We start from the raw sequence: 21,238 nt of genomic DNA on the forward strand, positions 1-21,238 counted from the left end.
TCTTGGGAAACGTCTGTATTTTCCTGTAGACAGCAAATCAAAAAAAAAAAAAAAAAATCCAGAGAAGCAGTTAGCAGTTGTTAGATGCAAACAGAGCCCTTTTGACAGTACCACCTTTACTGAAAGGGTACCCCTGTCTCACATGAAAGCATACTAACTAACTGGGCTATATACATTGGTCGTTAGCCACAATTCTGCCAGTTTTCTAGATTCTGTGCAGCACATGAAATTGTAAATAAAATGTAGTTCAAAAATTGAAACAGAAATGTAGGTTCAGAATGAGGCCTGCATGTACAACAAGACGCTGTTTTTGACTGATGCCCTCATCATAGCACCTTGCCCATTTGAATTGTCTGTAGTTTTTGTTCTCTTATGAAGCGCTGTGGATAGTCCACCAGTCAGAGGAATAAAGTTATCCACTGCTACCTCCACTAACACTTGGTTCCGATTCTGTCACTTAAAGCAAAAAGGATCTACAGCTCACTTCACTTTAAAATCCCCCAAAAGCATGAAAGCTGTGAGAACACAGTGGACGAGTAAGGTTAGGAAGAGCCTGCATGTTGTTTCACAGAATTAAAAAACTGTGAGAGTAAAGCAGCAGAAATTCCAAAAATGAAATCATTGACTTAAAGAAATAAAAACAAGGCGTTTATATAAAATAATCTTTATTTAAAGCTTTTAAACATAACAATGTTTAGTTTCCTCAGAAAAGGAAAAACTTAAAACCAGAAGACATAAATGCAATGCACATGAGAATTCTTCTCTTAAAGGGAACTATATTCTGTGCAATTTGAGTAGATATTTTTACTTTACCTGTAAGGGCTGTCTAGAAGGTATGCGTATGTGTATACATGTATGTGTACATGTAGTGGCAAAATTGCATAGTTATTTAAATTTATTATTAAACAGTGTTTAATAATCATTCAACAATGCATACTCAGAAAACAATGCAAGACTCTGAAAAACCATCTGATTTTAGGATTTATGTAACCATCATGTTGACTTCCATTAATTCAATGTGAAAATAAGAACTGTCCTTTAAAGCCATGCTGTTTAATTTAAAGCAATGTTTACAAAAAAGAGGTGCTAACGCATTTTAACCAACAAATTTTACATGTACAATATATACTTCAAAGATATATTTGCTTGAAGTTTGTGTTGTGCCTGTACTAATTAAAAAAAAAAGCATACATCAGCTAAAAGCAACAATTTTTCATTTTTAGTAAGTTCTGACCTTTGTTAAGATACTTAGTTTTTGTTTTGTTTTGTTTTTTATTTACACTTTGCAACACCTTTAAACTACAAAGTAACTCCAAAAAATAAGAGCGAGACTCAGACATTATGCTGGGAACCTTCACTGCGTGACAGTAGTTAACCCCGTCCCAGGACCAGCAAGATGCCTGCCAGCAGCGAAAGCTGTTCTCCTGAACTCCCGGCCTGGTGGAGCTTCGAGCTACAATAGCGTACTGAAGAGTACAACCAGCTACGCAATGTGCAACCCCCCCCACAAAGTCTGCCTCTACCTGCTCGTATTGTGAATAAGCAGGTGAGGGCAGCCGATAAAGCAGGTACGAATCATGCCTTTCTGGGAGTCATTTATGCACACTACATAGGAAAGCATCAAAACAGCAAATACCCCTTTTTGGGCTGAGTAAAGCGTTGTGTTGTGCAACAAAACACCTATCTTCCTGGGATAACTGCTGCCCAACCATAGATGTAGGCAAATTAACACTCTGAGTAAATTAACTGGTTTAAAAAGCTAAGTAAAGTTAAAAATTCAACTTATGAACATATTCAAGTTATGCCCTTTAGCAACTTTAGATTGAGAGGGAAGAAAACAGTTTTTCACCCCTGTACAATTGCTTTTTATTCATTTCAGTTTATTCACTTTCACTGTGCTTCTAGTAATTTTCTAATCTCCTTCCTGTAATAACAAGGTTTTCTGAAACAAACAATTATTCCTGTTGATGCTTTCTGCAAGAATAAGAATTGGTTTTCCTTCATATTAGACTTAAAGGGGAAAAATCTGAGTCTTTTGCATTTGGCCTCATAACCAAACAGACAGAAGTTTAAGAGACAGTGACATTTAAACAAGTTTTTACAAAAAAATGGAACTCAGTGATAAAATGGAACAAAAAAAATGGTCAGAAATAAATGCAACACCTTTCATCAACAGAACTATGTAAACTTTTAGCCTTTCTAAATCAACCTGCTAACTGATGTGGCAGCCATAGCCTCTTGTGGAATACAATACAGCACATACTTGTTCCAGTGTAATGATACTAATATGCAATATTCCACAGGTGCTGTTCAACAAAAATGTAATCCTTGCAGTGAAATATTAACTAGAATCAGTGATCCAGCTACTTACACTTCAGCTGTGCAACATTTTTAAAGGATAAAAGCAGCAGACTTTATAAACTGGAAAATTTGAAGTGAAGATTCAGTATTAAAGATTCTCAAATATTTCAGTATTCAACATTTCTAGCCTTTTTGAGAAGTGTTAGACATACTGGAACAAATTAATTTTGGCTTCTGTCTTGAGTACTCTGCACTTAGCTTTCTTGGTTCAGGAGTTGAATTTTAATATTAAAAAAATCTATATTGTGAAAAAGTCATATTTAATCAACAAGTATTTTTATTGTACTTTATAAAAGAGAATAACTGTAATTTTTGGTAATATTTGTATATGAATATTGTCTGCCTGAAGTGCATGAAGGAACAGGCTAAGACAATTACTGAAAATAATTGTATACTTTCAAATTTTGTTGATGTCTTGCCATTCCTTTAACCTTCTTGGTCACGTAGTCAAGGGCAAAAGAAATTATCACCCAATACAAATCAAACTTGAATCCTCTCCTCTTGTCACCACAGCTTCCAGATAAGGATTTACAATGTTACTAGAGCAATGAAGTAGTAAGTTAGCTTCTTGGTTATACTCGGAGATGCAAAAGCATTCCAAAAGAAAACAGCACCAAAATATTTTCACAACATTAATGTTGTATCAGCATCCATCTCTATTGTCATTTAATAAATCTTCTATGGTTATAACTCACTAGTTGTATTAAGAGAAGGAAAAAAAGAAAAGCCATAAATCTTCTTATGCCCCTCTTAGTTTGCAATATATCTGCCTTTTTATTTTTAATGCTACAATTGCTTAAATATTCTTCTTGTAACTGTGATTTACAACGTACGCACATTTATGTATATACACGTACCAATAGACTAATTCAATAAATTAAAGCTCAAAACACTAACTGTATGCACAGGAGTATGTACAAACTGCAATAAATTAAAGATTAAAATGTCTCTGGCATTAAATAACAATCTAAGAGAGCTCTCTAAGTATAAGTGTGAACTTCTGTGCTGATTTTGACAACTACTCAAGGACAGATAATTATCTATCCAAAAAAACCCAGGGTGATAAATACAAGGTTTGTTGCCATTAATCCTTTCGGCATTTCTTCTGTCTACATTTACAGAGGTCCAAGTGCAGGTCAAAGTGACTTAACAGAGCCAGATTCAAAAATTGCAATCTGTTACAATTAAGTGCCTGAACACCTGCTCTGAACCAGGGTCCTGGTCCTCAGCACTTCCGTCAGACAGATGCACGCACACCCCCTGTGCACCTAGAGCAGCTCTCATTTGCCTGCTGGCTTCTTCACAGGAACTGGGCTAGATGTCACACTACTCATCACTTCCTCATTTGTAAAGCAAGTTTTGAAAAAAGCCATCTAACCCTTACTAGAAAGTGTTAAAAATTAATAAGCCAAACAACACAATCCAGAACAAAGAGTCAGTCTGCTGCACTAGTTTATCCAAGGATGCAGAAACCTAAATTCCCATTTCCTCAATATTGTATGGAGTAGAGGGTATTTCCATGGCTATTCCCCACAGAAAAAGAAATGCTAAGGAAGTAAACTTTTAGATCCTAAAAGGGAAAATCCATTATGCTGTATGCTCTCCTTTTACCTTTTGCCAAGGCAGAAGGCTTTGGTGGGAGATATTATTGAAAGGAAATTCCAAAGCTAAGTAACTGTGAATAACAAGAATCACTACGCTGACCATACATGCTTTCTTGCGAGTGTTTTTTTGTTTGTTTCTAATGATGAAGATAACTTAAGGGGTTGTAAGAGGACACCAGGAGTGGGATGTTAAAATTTGTTCCAATAGGAACTAAGTAAGAACAGCTGCTCTCCCATGACTGCAGTTACATAGCAACTACAGTGACTGTAGAGAAGGTATCAAACTGAAAAAGCTTAAGGCATAAGAGACAGTGTAATGGATAAACTTCCTTAGCCCACTCCGCATTTTATCAATGCTCTTCCTGAACATACAGCTTTTCAATTCTCTCTCAACTACAGGTCCCAGGCAAGATATGACCACTGCTTGGTCCTGATCTGTAGATGCAGTGGAAGAGCCTTTGCAGGCTTCACCACACTTTATCAAGTAACATAAGAAAAATAAACAGGAAGCAGCCATGAATTAAGGCAAGTAACCATCTGTGAGAAGCATCACTGCCTGAAAATGTAAAGATCCGTCCTGCTGCAACAGGACAGTTTCACAGAAGTGCTGTAACCTATTTAAGCTTTAGCAAATTTTTCATCACAATTTCAATTCAGTGAGGCTATATGCAACGTTTTTTGACCAATATATCCAAAGTATGCATACCAGTGACAGCCTAAAGGATTTTTCCTATATCAGGCTAAAGGATTATCAAAACCCAGCATGAAAGGTTACTGTTGACCAAAGCCTTTAAGTTGTAACTTCAAGAACTTCCAACTATCTGCTGTCACATCACAAATTGCAAAGAGCAAGAAATTTGCATGTAAGAATTTGAAGAGACAATTACAATTGGGTTTTAAATTTTGTTAAGTTTAGTTAAAATGAATTACAATTAAACATCAGAGGTAACAGAATCTTCTTTTAGTAGTATTTTGCAAAAATAAGCTTAACTATGGAGAAAAAAAAAAAAAAGAGACCCAGGTAATTCAGTCTTTACATATCACGGAATTTCTTTGCAGGCAAATAACCAAGAGTTTAACAAGTTTGTATTGTACAGCTTTTAGTTTCTTTTATTTGTTATTTGCCTAGGTACTTCCTCATATTCAGGGTGTTTTTGCCCCTGATTTACAGATACTTTATACTAGAATAACTATTTCAGTTCTGACACTAAAGCAGTTATAACAGTAAGTCTTTGTACTAGTACACAGGTATTAACTGTTTTATACTAGTGTTTTAATTTAAGGAAGCTACTTAACCTAGGCTTGCAGGATGGTAAAAACCACCCAACTTCTGCATTTGGGTTACATCTCCATACATGGAACTCCCTTGACTCAAAAGCTACTAATCTGCCATTCTCCCTACTGGACAGACTACTAGTGACTACCTCTAAAATTAAAAACCTGCTAAAATGTGCAATTCTTTTCTTAAATTTAGTTTTCCAAAGGGGGAAAAAAATTACAACTCACGGGTGCAGAAACTATCCATCTAAAAAACAATTCAAATCTAATCTAACCACATCCTGAAGGTACTTTAGCATACAAATACATACTCACATTACCTTCTATGAATGCACCACAGAACTTAGTTAGTAAACTTCCTAATAAAGGAACAGACAAGTTTCACAAAGTTTTTGATAAGTACAGTGAGAAGAGTTAAAGCTGTAAGTGTCAGATCAAGTTGTGACAAATTTTCATATTAAGGTCTTTGAATATTTAAATTAGTCAAACACCTGGCAACAGATTTTCAAAATTCTTGTGATACAGATAAAAATAAATAAGAAAGACTACTTAACCTAAAAAATATCCACCTGAAATAGAACTACACAATTTATTTGTTTCTGCAACTAGAGGTGGATTTTTTTTTTTATTCAAGGGAATGTAGTGCTCAAGCTGTATAACATACTGCTGAAGTCAAAAACCACCGCAGAAAAAATACAAATCTCCCCCAATATTGCCTAATTTGGGCAACTTATTATATAGACAATCCTTCATTTTCCTTGCCTGTTTCAAGTTTTACACACTGTTAAAATAATCCACAGCACAGCACAGACCACCAAATCTCACAAAATATTTTCAGAGCCTATTTCTTGGGATGTTTAAGAGGTAACTGTAAGACTGAATTTAAGTCAATGACTTCTCAGGACACATTCCTACAGCACTGAAGTTTACAATGCAAGTTATAAAAATAAAAGACACTGTTTCCTATTCTATTTCCAAATCCTTAAATGATTTTCTATCACATCTTCCCTCATTTCCTGATAATCTTAAGTATCTAAAAGAGCTTCCCCATAATTTGACTACTGGGAAGAATTTAAGTTTTGGGAGCGAGGGAGACGAGATTCTATTTATTTATTTTACTGACTTATTCAGAGTTCTAATTTTTGCCCAGTGTCTTCACCAAGCAACAGATACTGGAATCTAGAGAGTCTTCTATCTTAAGAGGAGGAATCACCATCAACAAACTCTTCAAAAATGTATCTCCCCTCAAAACCACTAAATTTGTTTTTAATGTGTGTATTTAATCCAGTAATTCAAATGTTATTAACCTGTTTACAACATAAACACTTGGAAAGGCAGACCATTTACAGGAAATGGGTATTTCTATTGAGAAGGATTTAAAGTCTTCAAATTGGCTAATGAGTATTAGGCTAAACTATCAATTCCAGTGCAATATTTATTTCAGCAACCACCTTCCACATCAAATGTAAAGACACCCAAAATATTAATATTCCAATAAGTATACAAAAATAGTTTCTTACTCTCTTAATTGCTGTACCAGTCTATGAAGTTCCTTTTGCTGCTTTCCGCTCAACATCCTTCTAACTAAAGTAGGTTAGCACAATCATCTGTATGGGCTGTCTGCACACTGGACAGGGTTTGTTCCTCTTCTTAAGTTTTCTTGCGCATGTAAAACACGACATAAGATGTCCTGTTTTGCCATGTACTATGCAGCCATTTTTAGGTCTGCTTTGACATATGACACAGGGCTCTATGCTGGTGATAGGCAGACTGGATTCCTTACTTTCCTCTTTGTCCTGCACTTCTCTCTTCTCGGGTTCCTTAAAGTCCTCCTGGCTGCTACAAAACATGCTGCTAGATGTAGATGGCTGAGAATACTCTTCACTCTCCTGGGACTCGCAAATTTGTACTGCTTTATCATCACTTTCCTCCAAAGCTGGTTCTTTATCTTCAGTCATTTTCACTTTCTTACAGTCAGGAACATCAAAACCTTCTTCAGACTCCAGGTGCAAAGAACTTTCTAATTTGCTTTTTTCTGATTTATCACTCTTTTCATCCGGCAGCCAGTCCTCACGAAGGGCCCAGCATCTGTGGCAATGTCGTGGAAGTGGAGGATTCATTTCACTACATTCAGCACACTTCCAATAATCCTTTAGTGAATTAAAGGTTGAAACAGTTAAGCTACTTGGAACTCTTACAATTGAAATATTTAGAGATTACAAAGAATTTATTACTGCCAAAATAATAAGTCATCTTGAGCTATCAACTTGTTTATAGCTTAAAAATCCCATTCAGTGTTTGATCCCAGTTTGTGATTCTGGAATAGAACAGTCTAATTTTTAAAAGACTCTAATTTTCTTCCTTCTTGCAGTAGACGTGAAATAAAAATAGAGGTAGAGACTTTTTTTTTTAAATTATTTCTTAGCCAAAACTGAAGAAACTAGACCACAGAAGTCTTCGGAGAACCTCATGAAGAACTTTTCTGGCAAAAGGGCTACCATTTCCATTATTTTCAGTTATGAGCTTATGAATGAGAACTGTTTTGCAAATGACTAGCAACACCCCGACTGGAGGAACAGCCTCTAAACCGGGGGATGCTCAGCTGTTGCTGCTCGGTGCATGTTTATTTCCAGTGGAAATGGCCAGGAGGATGTTGGTCTGCCAAATGGCCGGGTGAGGGCACTCTGAGACAGCAGTATGACACAGAGTAGAAAACATCAGCCATTTTAAAGAGAGTCATGTCACTGTCTCGGAGCTTACTCCATAGGCTGCAATGAAAAGAGACCCTCTATCCCATTAAAAAATGCCTTTTTTTTTTTTTAATATGGAAAAAGATCCTCCTTAGAATTAATGCATTCTGTAGAGAAAAAAAGAACAAAATCCCTTATTTGGAAGGCTTGAAGCATTTTTTGGTTTGAGTCCTGAATAGCATCAGCAGCATCAAAAGCTTAAGACACCAATTTTAAATCCTAAAAATAATGGACAGATATATTTTTCCACACATAAGGAGCGCTATGTTTTCAAATGGTGTCTGGCCCTGTCTCCACACAGAGGAGTCCCGCAGAGCATCAAGGGACTGGAACATTTCAAATAGTTTTGCACAACAGCTTTATTCAAGCTTCAACAGTGAAAAGCAACAATTAAAATATACAATGCTTTTTAATTCTAGAGAAACTTTTAAAAATATTCAACATTACATTTAAAAAGACCCCAGCTACCCTTCAAGACACAAAATAACTTATTTTAAACTGGGGTGAGGGTATATTTTATTTATAGCTGTCTACATATTTTGCTCCAAATACCATAAGCCTGCAGTTCTTCCCACAATCAAGAACTGTCGCACAAAATTAAAAATGCCTCAAAACCTACTAATTTTACAATACTGTTCTGAAAATGCAACTTCTGAAAGGTTTGCCTTCACATCTCTATACTACTGATTCCTTCATTCAGGATGGACAATAAAATGAGATACTCTGATTTATAATGAAAGCTTTTTAAATATACACAATATTTTAAACAATATTTCCTCTGCATTTTGCACAAAAAGTCAGCCTTAGGCTCTAAATAGTTTTCTTCCACTAAGCCAGTGAAACTTTAAGTTAGTTTTTCTAAAATGAATTAGGAAACTTATTTTAAAACTTTTTTTTTTTTTTTTTTAATATTCACGTTCCTTAATACTCACATGTTGGTAATCAAAATACTAGCTTGGAATCTTCAAGCATGCAAGAAAAAGCTAATTAAAGATTTAAAAATCATGGGTAACCACAGACTTCACCTATAAGCCTTGACCTGCTCTGTCCATTCACCCAATTTACAATGCTTTGCAAATCAAGGATTTACTCACAGCGAGAGAAATCTCTGGATCTTCGTCGAATGAATCAGCATCACTTTCTTCATCTTGATAAATAGTCAACTGATATACCTGATTAAAAAAAAAAGGCACTGAAAGCTCTGAAGCACTCTTTTTTGGCATTCATTTTATAAAACCTGTTTTTTGATAACCACTTTTAATTAAATGTAGTAAGTTTGATATTAATAAAGGCTAGAAAGTAACTCCTGATAAAATCTGATAGCTAGGTTTGGAAAAAATTTCTGTTCACACTTGGGACGCACAGTTTGACAAACACAGATGAGACAGATAAAAGGGACAACTTTCTCATACAGTTCATGTCAACTGTAAGAGAGAAATGTAGCAGTAAGAAAACACTCTCTTTTAACACTACTGTTAAGGAAACAAAACCAAACCCTCAATCCTCTCCCCCTCCAAATCTGTCTTATCTCAGGGTGCAGCTCTGCGGCACTCTAAGCCACTGTAAATCAGCATAGCCAGTTCCATTCCTCCACTCCCAAGTATCATGATCATATATGTCCCTGACCGATTCTGACTTTGGTGCTTACCTCATCTTGCTGTAAGCTAATACAGCTCACTGAAACAGCAGAAAACTAATACAGAAAAAATAATTTCCCACTTCATTCCTGACATTACAGGCACCTAAATCTCTTGAAAAGATGGGAACTACAATTTTAATATGTTGTTGTCTCCTAATGGAAATTTCTAAAATTGTATTTCAGCATATCTCTATAAAACATTTAGATTCATGGAGACAAGTAATTTAGAAGTATCCCTCTGCAAAGAGTTACTAGGAAAGTTCTCATTCAGTGTCCAGAGTTAAGCTCAACGTATGTTCCAAATGAATACTTCTGTAATTAAAAATGTAAGATTAGACTCAAGCATACATAACGCTCCTGACTCCAGCTGCTAAGGAGTGACGTTTAAGACAGACAGACATCTCCGGGCTACCAGGGTCTGTCTCAAAACCTGCAGAATGCCTCAGCACAGTTCTGGATACAGGACTGATGGGTGTGTAATTGTGGCCCAACTGCACAGGCACGTAACTTGATATAATAAATGACTGGGTGCAGTTTGTTATATAGCATATGCAGTCCTGAAATAAGTCTGAAGAATTACTGCTTCTATTTGTCAGAATCTCAACACGAAGTATTCATGTAATTTTCCTTCCCCTTCTCACCCACCAATCATAAAAGGCAAATATATACCTCATCATCTTCATCTGTGAGCTCCTGTCCTTCTTCATTATGGCTATAGTCTTCTGAATAAATAGACTCAACTTCAAACTCTACACTGAACTGGTCTGAAACAGAACTGTGGTCAAACCAGTCAGAGTTTTCACTTAGTGAACTGGCATCAAGATCCTGAAAAAAGAGAAAGAAAATATACATTCAGCCTCACTAGTCCATACCTATATAACCATTTCTATTAAGATCGCTCTTAATAAGATAAAACTGAACTATACAGTTTAATTAGCTATGGAAGAAATGAAAAGAGCTGCTGTTAGATGGAACATCTTTTATGAGACAAACTGATTATACCTGGGTAAAAATAATTAAAGCTTTTAGATCTGAAAGCTTGTCAGTTTTGTGATAGAAGCAGCAGTCAACCTATATTCAGCTTAAAGACTGCTTCTTCTATTTCACAAAAGTTCTTGCATGTCATCTTATGCTTTTTGAGAGAAGATGCTGTGTTTTAGCTCTATGTCATTAAATTCTCTATTCTCATCTACTTGTCTTTTTAACTTTCATGTTCTTCTTTAATTTGAGACAGTGGTTAAACAGTTATCAAATAGCAAAAAGTGAAGTTAAAATATTAGTTCTGTCAATTCAAAATACTGTTATTTGACTAAGAATACAATTAATTTAGCTTTTCATTACTTAGCCTAACCACAGATAATCTGTCTCAGTGTTTGCTGAAAACAATAAAAAAAGTCAGTAAGGGCTACGCAAACAAATACAGCATACCATCAGGGCACTACTATGTACAGTTATCAAAGTTGTACTATAACTACCACTTGTCCAGAACTAGATATTGTTCTAAGTTATAGATTGCCTATGACTACTTTTCTTCTTCTGTCAATCTAAGAAAGTACTTATTTTAAAATACAAAATAGATTTTGCGCTTTTTTAATACTGCACCAAGAAATAAGACTCTATTTGCCTGTCTTTCTCCATGAATATTCAGAGCTCATATTTCATATTGAGTTTTGTCAAAAAAAATCCATGAAAGACCTTACTCCACACACATACACCAACTTCTCTTTCAGTCCCTTCTCTTTCCCCAGCCCCAATTCTCAGACGCCACTAAAGGCACTGCTGGTTTCAGTTACTAATACAAGGTTCTAAGATGCACATCTGCAGTTGTGGTATCTGCAAAATCTGTACCACAAAAAGCATTTTTTGACTTACAGGAATGGAAGGAGAATCTGTTGAATCACTGCTATTGCTTCTTTCACGACACAGCCCACTGACTACACACCACGAGAGACTTTCATCAAACGTCAACGAAATGCTGTCCGACTTGTGTCGTTTTCTTCTGTCACTATGCGGATCATCCGAAGAATTTTCTTCTGGGCATATTAAAGAATTTTTATTAATCCAAAAACATCTATGCAGTGTGCAGTTTTGCTTGTTCTTTATAGCAGCTTAAAATGTAATTTACTTATTTAGGAGTTCAAGAAAAATAGTTCTTCAGTATTATTTTATGGAAAAAAGTAAAGGCACCAAAAGCTAATTTTAAGAAGGCACAGTAACACTGAGAAACATGAGTAATGTGGAACACATTCAAGAAACCAGTATTTCAGGATCTGGTTCTCCCCGCTTGTCCCATCAGTACAGCTTGTAAATGGCAGCTTCCATATTTAGCAAATACAGTAATTGCAAAGCTGGAAGTGCTTTTTACTCCATTTCACACAAAGCACTTAAGTTACACCCCTCCTAACTTTAAGAAATTCAGTTTCGATCCTAATTGTCCTAGCTCCCCCTGCAGTCAGTATACAGAAAGGTACTTTCAGAGGGCTCGTTAGCCCCTTCCAGAATTTGGAGGGAGACAAGAGCAACTAGCTCTCAGGTCAAACACATACAAAGGATCTCATGCCAGGCAAGATAAATTCAAGTGCAAGTTCCAGATACTTCAACAAATCTATCAGTTAATAGTTGCAATACATGTAATAGTATTTACTCAAAAGGATTTTTCTAACAAATCCTTACATGAATGAGTTCGACCACACTCTAGCAAGAAAATCTTCAGGACTAACATACTATGTAAAAATTTAACTACAGAAGCATTGCTTTGAGCTGTGCATATTAAACAATTTTAATTTAAAGGCAGAAAAGCAATGCTTTCTAAGTATGTCACATTTTAAAACAACACTGTTTTGCAGCATAAGAAGGAGTAGGGGGACAGCATTTTAGGGGTAAAAAAGTCAAAATTCAGCTCCACTGGTATTTACAGAGTTTGATAAGAAATAAGTTTATTTAAAAAGCATTGCAAAGTCAGTACATAAGTGCAGTGGAGTGAAAATTTCCAAAGAGGACTGACAAATTGGTTCAACAGACTTTTGGTAAGAGCCTGCTGCCCCCTACAGGTGCCTTTTGCACACACCCTCTATTGCCCAACTTCTCCCTTGTCTTGTAAAAATACATCCTGACAATCCATGAGTCTCCAAGTCTTGAATCTTTCATTGCAAAAGAAAAGAGAACAAAACACTTGTACATACTTTGAGACTTCTCTTACTTTCCCTTGGTGCTTCTTGGCTCAGCCCCTCTCTTTTCTTTTTCCGCCCTGAGAGCCCCACCAAATTTGGTGCCCCCAGGCCCAACGGTTGCTCCTGTCCATCGTTGTCCTCATTAAGATGTCATGGCTCCATGCTGTACTGATAATGTATCACCACAAGGTTTCTATACACTATATAAGCGGCTCCAAAGGAGCCGCTACCATCCCAATTTAACAAGAATAGTGGTTTAAAAGGAAGATTTCCTATAAATTAGAAAAAAAGTGTATATAAAAACACTACATTAAAAGAACTTTTAAGGTTGTAACAAACTAATAAACGGATGCAAAGACAGAGTTAATAATCAAACCTACAATAAGTAAGCACAACACAGGACCTTATGTGCTCTGGGTCATGCCTAAATATTACAGGTTATGATGTTTAACTGTGAATTTCCATCCTTTCATCAGTTTTAGTTACAACATTAAAATATTCTTTTAATCTAGTGCAAACCGCTTAGCAATGCAGTACAGTTTTTTGGGCTGGCTAATATAACAACGACCCATGATGAATACAAAAAAATACTAGACAAAAACTGAGGAACTGAAAAGTGTTCCCAAACGACTTAAGAAAAAGAAAGATCTCATCATTGCCCAGGTGATTACAGGTATCAAGTCATGAGCTAATAAAGCAAGCAATGAAACAAACTGATGTGAGAAATTGCAAAGTAATAGGTAAGTTGGAATGCAGAGAACACTTGCATTGAGAAATTTAAAGTTATACAGGTTTATGCAGACCAGCTTATTTGTTAATTATCAGAATAAACACTCCACATTTTGAAAATACACTTATCAATAATAATTAATTAACCACAGCAAAGAGAAGGTGGAGAGAAGTAAGAAGTGGCCAGACTTTTTTTTTTTTTTTTAAAGTAAGTGCTTAAGGATTGTCAGGATCCCAAATACATCCAAAATTATCCAATGAAATTAAACATAACACCTTTCACTTCTGCATTGGATTTTTAGTTGGTTACACAAACTTCTTTTAGAGAGCAACAAAATTTTTAAATCTTGTGGTCTCAGAGGGAACTGAAATGAATTTGATTATATCAGTCTATTCATAAACGAAAGTGTTCTCATCATGAAGTGACACAACTGAAACTTGTTCACATCAGCAGAACTTGAACAGATCTGTGGAACAGGTTCTTCTATCACCTTACTAATAGTTCTAGAGATCTGAACTGTAAGACAATACTGGAGCAATGCAAAGAATCCTGTATTTCTATCAGATTGAACATTTTCTTTAAGATAAGCAGAGAAACAGCAATAGTATTTGTCACCATCTTTCAAAATCAGCAAGGCAACAGATTTTTTTTTCCCTAAGTGAACATGATATTGAAAGCTCTGTATCATAAATCTGCACATACCAGATTCACTGTGTGTTCTCCTCCTAGAAGATGTAGTTGGTCGGGAAGTCAAGTTTGGTGAAGTCTGCTTCTCTTCTAACTCTTGCATGGATTCCTGATTAACAGAAATACTGCATAAGCATAAGCATGAATATAAAAGATTAGAATTACTCTAACTGCATCTAAACCATTGAGACTAGAGTGTGCAACTTAACTGATTTTACATCTGAGAATATATCAAATTGAAAGATTACCTTTAAAACATTTTCTGTTTCAAGTTGAAATCTGGCGTCATCCTCAGGTGTGTCAACAAGTGTTGAGACTGAAAAAAAAATCCAAAACCATATTACAATACAGCAGAAAAAGGTAATCTCAGGTTAAAAAAAAACTATAGTAAAAGCAAGGGAGATAAGTTAACTGCACACTATTTACAAAGTAAGTTCTAATCAGAACTTACAATCCATACATTTTTTTAAACAACTGAAAAAACAACTCCACTCCTTTGCTTTTCAGGTATGTCCAATACTTTACCTGTAACATTATAAAAATGGAAAAGGAGGGAGGAAGAAGAAATCCCAACTGCAAAGTAGGTCAGAATTATATTATAAATGCCTACAGATGAAGGATATGCATTAGCTAGGGTTCTGCAGGCATGAAAGAATGTAGGTAGGAAATATTTTTACACTTCCTCCTCTCCAAAGTGTATTTTACTAGCTATCATCTTTATGGGAACACTGATTTAAAAATACATTAAATAGTGGAAGAAAAATTGGCTTTTGTTGACTTACTGCCTGCATGGATCCAGAAGTAACCAATTATCTTCCCCTCCCCAAAATAGTCAGAGCTAGTTTAAGTATTGCAAACATAACAGTAGGGGCCAATAAAGACAGTGTCTTCCCCATTGAGTATTTGAGCACTTACCTTCAAGAATCATCATAAACAAAGGGTGTCTTAATATGTATTTAGAAGGAAACTCACAAAATTACCCCCAAATTACAGCTATATTGAGCATTTTTATACTCCAGAAAAGAACGTGTGTAACAATTCTCCATTTATGGAGTGTCTATCCATGGAGTTACAATTTTTTTTTTTTTTTAAGTATACAGGCTTTTTAAAAAGGACTCAATTTAGCTAATGTAGCTGAGCTTACGACCTGTTCTAAATGTATTCCACATTCAGTTTTGAACATGAAAACAGAACACTAAAACAAAACAAAAACAAAAACACACTAGAAAAAAAAAATCAAAGGTTTACCCTGACTTCACTGTTGGCACAAGCTCAAGAAGCTCATTTTTGGTCCTAAACCCTTCAAGATCATAAAAAATTTAATTTGTAAGAAAAACAAGCAGTCAATTAAATTTTTGAATTCAGTCCCATTAGTGTTCAGTTCTGACTATGCCTGCTCTGGTTTATGTCCCACAAAATTACCCAAATGCAGTTCAGATTCAATTTTATTTCCAGAAAAAAAACAGTGGTTGGTTTGATTTGCTTTTACTTGCAGTCACTCTGGGCAGTGCTGTGTAAACTCAAATATCTCATCATGGAGAGACAGATGTTATCTGACCATTACACACAAGATGCATTATCGTAGGCATCTGTATCTTCCCTATTTCTACACCCCCCACAGAAAAGGCCCTCCAAAACTAGCTTACCTTGCTGATTGATTGCTACCAGATTTCTGGAAATCATTGAATATACTCTCCTTAGATGGGGATAAAAAAGAGATGTTGCAAGTTAGTTACTGTACAGTTCATATGTACTCTGCACATATACCTATAAAGATGTCCATGTTAGAATTAATTATTTTTAGTCTAATAATTAGAAATGGCCCCAAAAAGCAAGCTAATTTCTGCGAGGAATGCGGAAAACAGTTTTTCTGTCTTGCTTAAGTTTTTTCAGCTTCGTTATTTCACTTGTAAAAACAAAGCCCAAACAAAAAAGCCCTCTTTCTCCCTTTCTGAAGAAAGGGAAGAGAGTTTATTCACCTCAATAAATTTCAAAATGCTTTATTTTTTTAATTCACTTCAAAAGCCAGGAAATAGAAGATCATAACTCTTGTTAAAATGATTTGACAAGAAGTTCTTAACAAATCAGCAGTGATTTTGAGCTCTAGCACTGATTCAAAATTATTCTTGCTAGAATTTTTATAAATGATGCGTACAGGTCTTGTAGACAAGCAAACTTGCATTAAACCAAGATTTATGTTAAGGCTCAGAAGACCAGGCATATAAGCAGTACAGCAAGGCAACCTGTTCAAAAGGAAGGCTAAAATACTGTAGCTTTGTGCTGGAGTGACACACAATTACTGGATAGGAGAACATACTGGAAGTAAATATGACTATTCTCTGCTGTTAACTTTTAAAACCTAGATTGTCTCCTTCATACACATTGTCAAGTCAGGAGTCCAATCTTACATGTTTCTGCAATCCCTTTGTAGCTGTTACATTACAAATGAAACAGGGAAAATTCTCTTCTCAAAACTCAGTGCCTGCGGTTACTGTACTCCTTTCAAGCTTGCAGATCATCTGAAATTTGTTGGTTATGAACACAAACATCGGTTCAGTAAGTTTCCAATTAAAAAAAAAAGAAACCAGAAAAGAGATAGGAAAAAAAAGAGAAAAAGACCAGACCAGGTGATTAACTATAAAAGAGAGCTAAACATCTTGCAAGGCATAGAGAACTAAAAAATGCCATACATAATCATTATGTTCTACATTAGTTCACAATCAGACTTTCAGAAAAGCATGCCATTTTACCTGTGTTCTTTTACTGAAAAGCTTGGTACTCCAAATAAATCCCCAAGGAGATCATTTGCACAATGCACAATATGCTGCTGTTTTTCATCATATAATTGTTTAGACATAATATATTGGCCAAGATAGAATATTACCTGTAAAATAAATCAAATAGATATTAAATACATATGCTTTGCTGTTACAAGTTTAAGTGTACAAGAAAAGACATTAAATTCATTGACACATTTGCTCTTCTCATACTGATTGTCTGAAAATCCCTCTGAGTTGCAATTTTCATCTATGGTTCACCAAGTACTCTGCTGTTCTAGACAGCCAGAAATTGCAGTCTAGAGTTTGAGAAACTTGCTCAAGGCAATCTAACAAGTCAGCAGGACAACTAAAAACAACGTCCTGTCTCAGTACTTTCTACTCAAGCTGTGAACTACTCCCTCGGATTCACCCAGAACAAAAGAAGAATCCATCTGCATTTACTGTAATCTATCTTTGCTGATTAAAAGTTCTCACCTCCTTCATAGTAAAAGTGTCCTTTTCTGCGCCAGCTAACTTCAACAACTTCAGCAATAATGGTTTTGGTTTAACCTGTGGTGGGAAGAAGAGTCTGCTGCAGTTATTCAATAAATACAGTATTATTTATACAGATGAGTTTCTTCCTTCTGTTATTTATCTGATATACAAACACAACAACTCCATGAAAACCTATCCACATCCAAGCTTCTGACTTTGCAAAGTTAGAAATTAAAAAGAAAATATCACAAACCCAATCTTACTAAGTTTCTCATACAGTGTACATCCTAGCCCAAACCCTGATCTTTCTGTGGTACATACAGATTCCTTGACTTGAGCTACAAGATTCTTTTGCTGATCCACTGGAACAGGGCTGGGCCCTGGAGAATTCAGCTTCACTCCTTTAGTCACTACAGTGACTCCAGAGAGGAGGCAGGAAGGCAGATGGACCTTGGGGCTACCTGTGAGGTCCAGAGTGCAATGGACAAAGCAGAGCCATCTCTTGTCCATCTCTTCCCTATTCTCTTCCCATGACAGTTTGAGGCTGCAGTTTACATTTGTCAGACGGGTTGCTTTACTTCTTTAGGCTTTTCTTAGTGGGGATAAGCAGCCCTTGCCCTTTCCACCAACTTTCAATCACTCCTACCTTTACAATACCCTGCCCTCCCTCCCCAGGCGCTGTGCCAGCAGAGTTATTTCTGTGGCCATTCTATGAACAATTTCCAAGATAGAGGACAGAACAGTTTAAGAATTACCTTCCCCCTCTTTTTTCTCCTGGACAGAGCAGTGTCCTGGTCCCATTCACTGCACTGCTCTACAAACAGCTGTGCTAGTGTAATGCAGGAGACAAGGACAAGCTGTAGGGACTGGCACTACTGCCAAGAAAATGCCTGTGTAGCCATTGTCCGAGAGTTCCCAGCACAGTAGATTCTAGTCCTAACACTTTACCAACATCAAGAATATTCTAAGAACAGGCTAATGTTTAAACACATTCTCTAAAATAAGAAAAAGAGCCTATTACAAAAACATTTTGCAAGAAAGCCTGAATAAAATATCATGAGGCAAAGAATAAATACCTAAGGGGAGAGGAGGACTTCCCTACATTCCATTTCAAATATCTGCTAAAACCAGCATAAAGTCTTTATTAACACTGCATTAACAAGTAATTAGTTGCAAGAATCGCACATAAGGAAAAAAACTAAAACGTATTTGAACAATGATACATGTCTATTCACCCTTTCTAAATGCTAGAACTATTTAGAGAATGGAGGATATACTGCAGTTTCATAAAGGAAACAAACACTAGCTTAATAAAGTAACAAAGGCAGCTTAACATAGTAAGGCAAGTCATAGTTTCAGATGTCTGATTCCACACTAGATGCATGGGCTAAGATTCTTTTACTCCCAAGCCCTCGCTCCCCAACTCCTGCAAGCAGGAAGTTCTTCTACACAGACCTGACTGCATATCATAGCATCACATTAGGATGACTTTAAAAATATATTAAAAAAAAATTTTTTTTGAGCCACAGTCTACTATTCTGCAATTGGGCTTTTTGAAAGCTCTGCTATCAATTTACACTTTTAAGCTTACCCTTCTACAAAAAGCAATTAAGTTAAATCCTCATTGTACACCATGCCATTTTTAATAAACTGTTACATCTCAGGTATAACACATAGGCCAATTCCATTCTAAGGAAATGTTATGTACAAAGTCAGCACAGCATAACCATCGCTTTATCATGGAAAGCCTGGATGTGTAAAGCCTTAAATAGAAATGAAGACTCTTACTACAATTTGCTTACAAATTCCAAGACAGCAGAAAGTGAAAATGCCAAATTCAAAAATCTACAGTTATAATGGCAAGCAAGCAATGTATGTTTTGCCCAAAGGAGAGCTTCCACAACTCTTCAGTTATGACACCTGTTACATTTTCTACCACGAAGCATTTAGCAGGATCAGATCTGACTATGAAGCCCTTTTAATTAGAAGAAAGTAACCTGAACATCAAAGTTCTCCAGGAAACAGAGTTCGGACCTAAACCGCCACCCTCAACTCTCACCCACGAATGAGAAAGATTTACTTCACAATTACAGGACCAAAGAGAGCGCATCTTCACCGGGCTTCCTGGCTTTTCTCTAACCACCGCTCCCTGAGCAAAGCAGCCCCTCTTAATTAGCAGATAAAAACTCTGCAAAAAGCAGGAAAACCTCGCACGTCGAACAGAGCTACTGACCAGTGCCTCTTGCTCCGAAGCGGTGACAGAAGAGGCGTCCGTCAGGGAGGACATCTTGGTATTGCACATTTGCCTGCAGTTAAGGGGAAAGCGACCCGAAACATGTAACGCAGCGACACACCCCGGGCTTCCCCTCGCGCAGAGGCACCGAGGGGCGGTCGCGGCGCCCGGCAGCGCGCACGGGAAGGCGCCGCGCTCCGCCGCCCCGCAGCGCGGCCGCCACCGCGGCGGGGCCCCACTCACCTGCGTGGCCTCGTTCTACCCACACGCCGGGCTCCGGCGGCGAGTAGCTGGGCCGCGCCGGGCCGCCCCTTATATAGCGCTGCCAAGGGAAGGCAAGTCGGGGCTTAGCTCCTCCGCCGGCCGCGGCGCGACATGCCTGAGCATGACCCACAGCGGCGGCGCTGCCGAGTCACCGCGGGGGGCGGGCGGGTGGGCAGGGCGCCGCGCTGACTCACCGTGGCCGCTGCAAAGGGGGGCGGCGTGGAGAAGCGGGCCCGGTCTCCGCGCTCTCCCCCCACACCCGGGCCCGCTTCCCCCCGCCGGCGGAAGCCGCAGGGGTCGCCCCAGCGCCGCGCCCCGAGCTGCTGCTGCTGCCGCCGCCGCCGCGCTTCAGCCTCCCCTCCCCCAGCGCCGGGGCCGCCGCGCCACGAGCGAGCCCCGGGCGGCCCCTCAGCCCCTGCCCCCGAGCGAGCTGGGCCCCGCACGCACCGCCAGCCGCGCCCGCTCCGCTGCCCGGCCGGCGACGGCTGGAGGGCCGCGAGCTCTACCGCGCCGCAGCGCGGCTCGCGCCCAGCGCCGCCATTTTCCGCGCCGCGCCGCACCGTGCGGTCTGCGGGCGCCGCTAGCGCCCCCTCGCGGGCGCGGGGCTCTGCCCGGCCCCGCCGCGCGCCGCCAACGGCCCCGCCGCGCGGGCCTGAGGAGAAACCCGCTCACGCGGGGAGGCGGCGGCGGGCGGTGCCCGGGAGCCGGTGCGCGGCCCGCGGTCTGCCTGCCTGTCGCCGGGGGCGCACGGGGGAGGGACAGGGACTATGTTTTGGGTAACGGCCTCTCCCCCAAACCCTAGGGTTTTAGTGAACAAATAAAACGTTGCTGCTGACGGACGTGAAGCATTGAGACGAGCTGTAAGACCAGAGCTGCTTGGTGATAGCAAGCCTGAATGAGTCTGATCTCCCCTTACAGCACCTCACTTCTACTAAAAAATAATAATAAAAAAGCCTTGATTGCAGGCAGAAGTGCAATATCCCTCAGAATTCCCCTCGGACACATCAGCACTTTCAGGACACAGCCCTGCTCCTGCAGCGCACGGCACAAGGCCATGCCGTCCCCACCGATGGGAGGCCTCTTGCTCCTGACTTCATCAACTCCAGCTTCGAGACATCACACTGCGAGCATTTCTTTGGAAGTAAATAACCTTAAGAGCTCTGATAGCAACCCTGTCTTTCTGTAATCCAGCTTCAGCATGTGTTAACGACAGAAAGCTTGGCTATGTCAACTTTTTTCAAGGTTAATAAAGGCAGAGGCTCTTTCTT

At 38.4% G+C, this 21,238-nt stretch overlaps 1 protein-coding gene across 7 annotated transcripts; it reads right to left on the minus strand.

The window, feature by feature from the left end:
• Position 1: 1 nt before the first annotated feature.
• MDM2 (MDM2 proto-oncogene) lies at positions 2-20,489 on the minus strand. Of its 7 annotated transcripts, none has more exons than XR_010886650.1 (12): positions 20,418-20,489; positions 19,707-19,779; positions 17,474-17,548; positions 16,970-17,103; positions 15,866-15,915; positions 14,468-14,535; positions 14,235-14,328; positions 11,505-11,665; positions 10,302-10,457; positions 9,088-9,165; positions 6,764-7,393; positions 2-23 (listed from the first exon to the last, which is right to left on the minus strand). XR_010886650.1 is itself a non-coding variant. In XM_067313650.1 (11 exons), the coding sequence occupies exons 2-11, from the start codon at positions 19,773-19,775 to the stop codon at positions 6,824-6,826; spliced, it is 1,452 nt and encodes a 483-aa protein (XP_067169751.1). In that variant the 5' UTR covers positions 19,776-19,779; positions 20,418-20,489; the 3' UTR covers positions 649-6,823. The 7 variants fall into 7 exon arrangements, 4 of the variants coding, with proteins under 4 accessions (XP_067169751.1, XP_067169717.1, XP_067169733.1 ...); XR_010886649.1 differs by lacking the exon at positions 2-23 and adding an exon at positions 649-1,164; XR_010886648.1 differs by lacking the exon at positions 2-23 and adding an exon at positions 649-1,164 and having other exon boundaries at positions 5,564-7,393.
• Between the last annotated feature and the right edge of the window lie 749 nt (positions 20,490-21,238).

This window comes from Apteryx mantelli, chromosome 1, assembly GCF_036417845.1.
Source record: "Apteryx mantelli isolate bAptMan1 chromosome 1, bAptMan1.hap1, whole genome shotgun sequence".
Lineage (NCBI taxonomy): Eukaryota > Metazoa > Chordata > Aves > Apterygiformes > Apterygidae > Apteryx > Apteryx mantelli.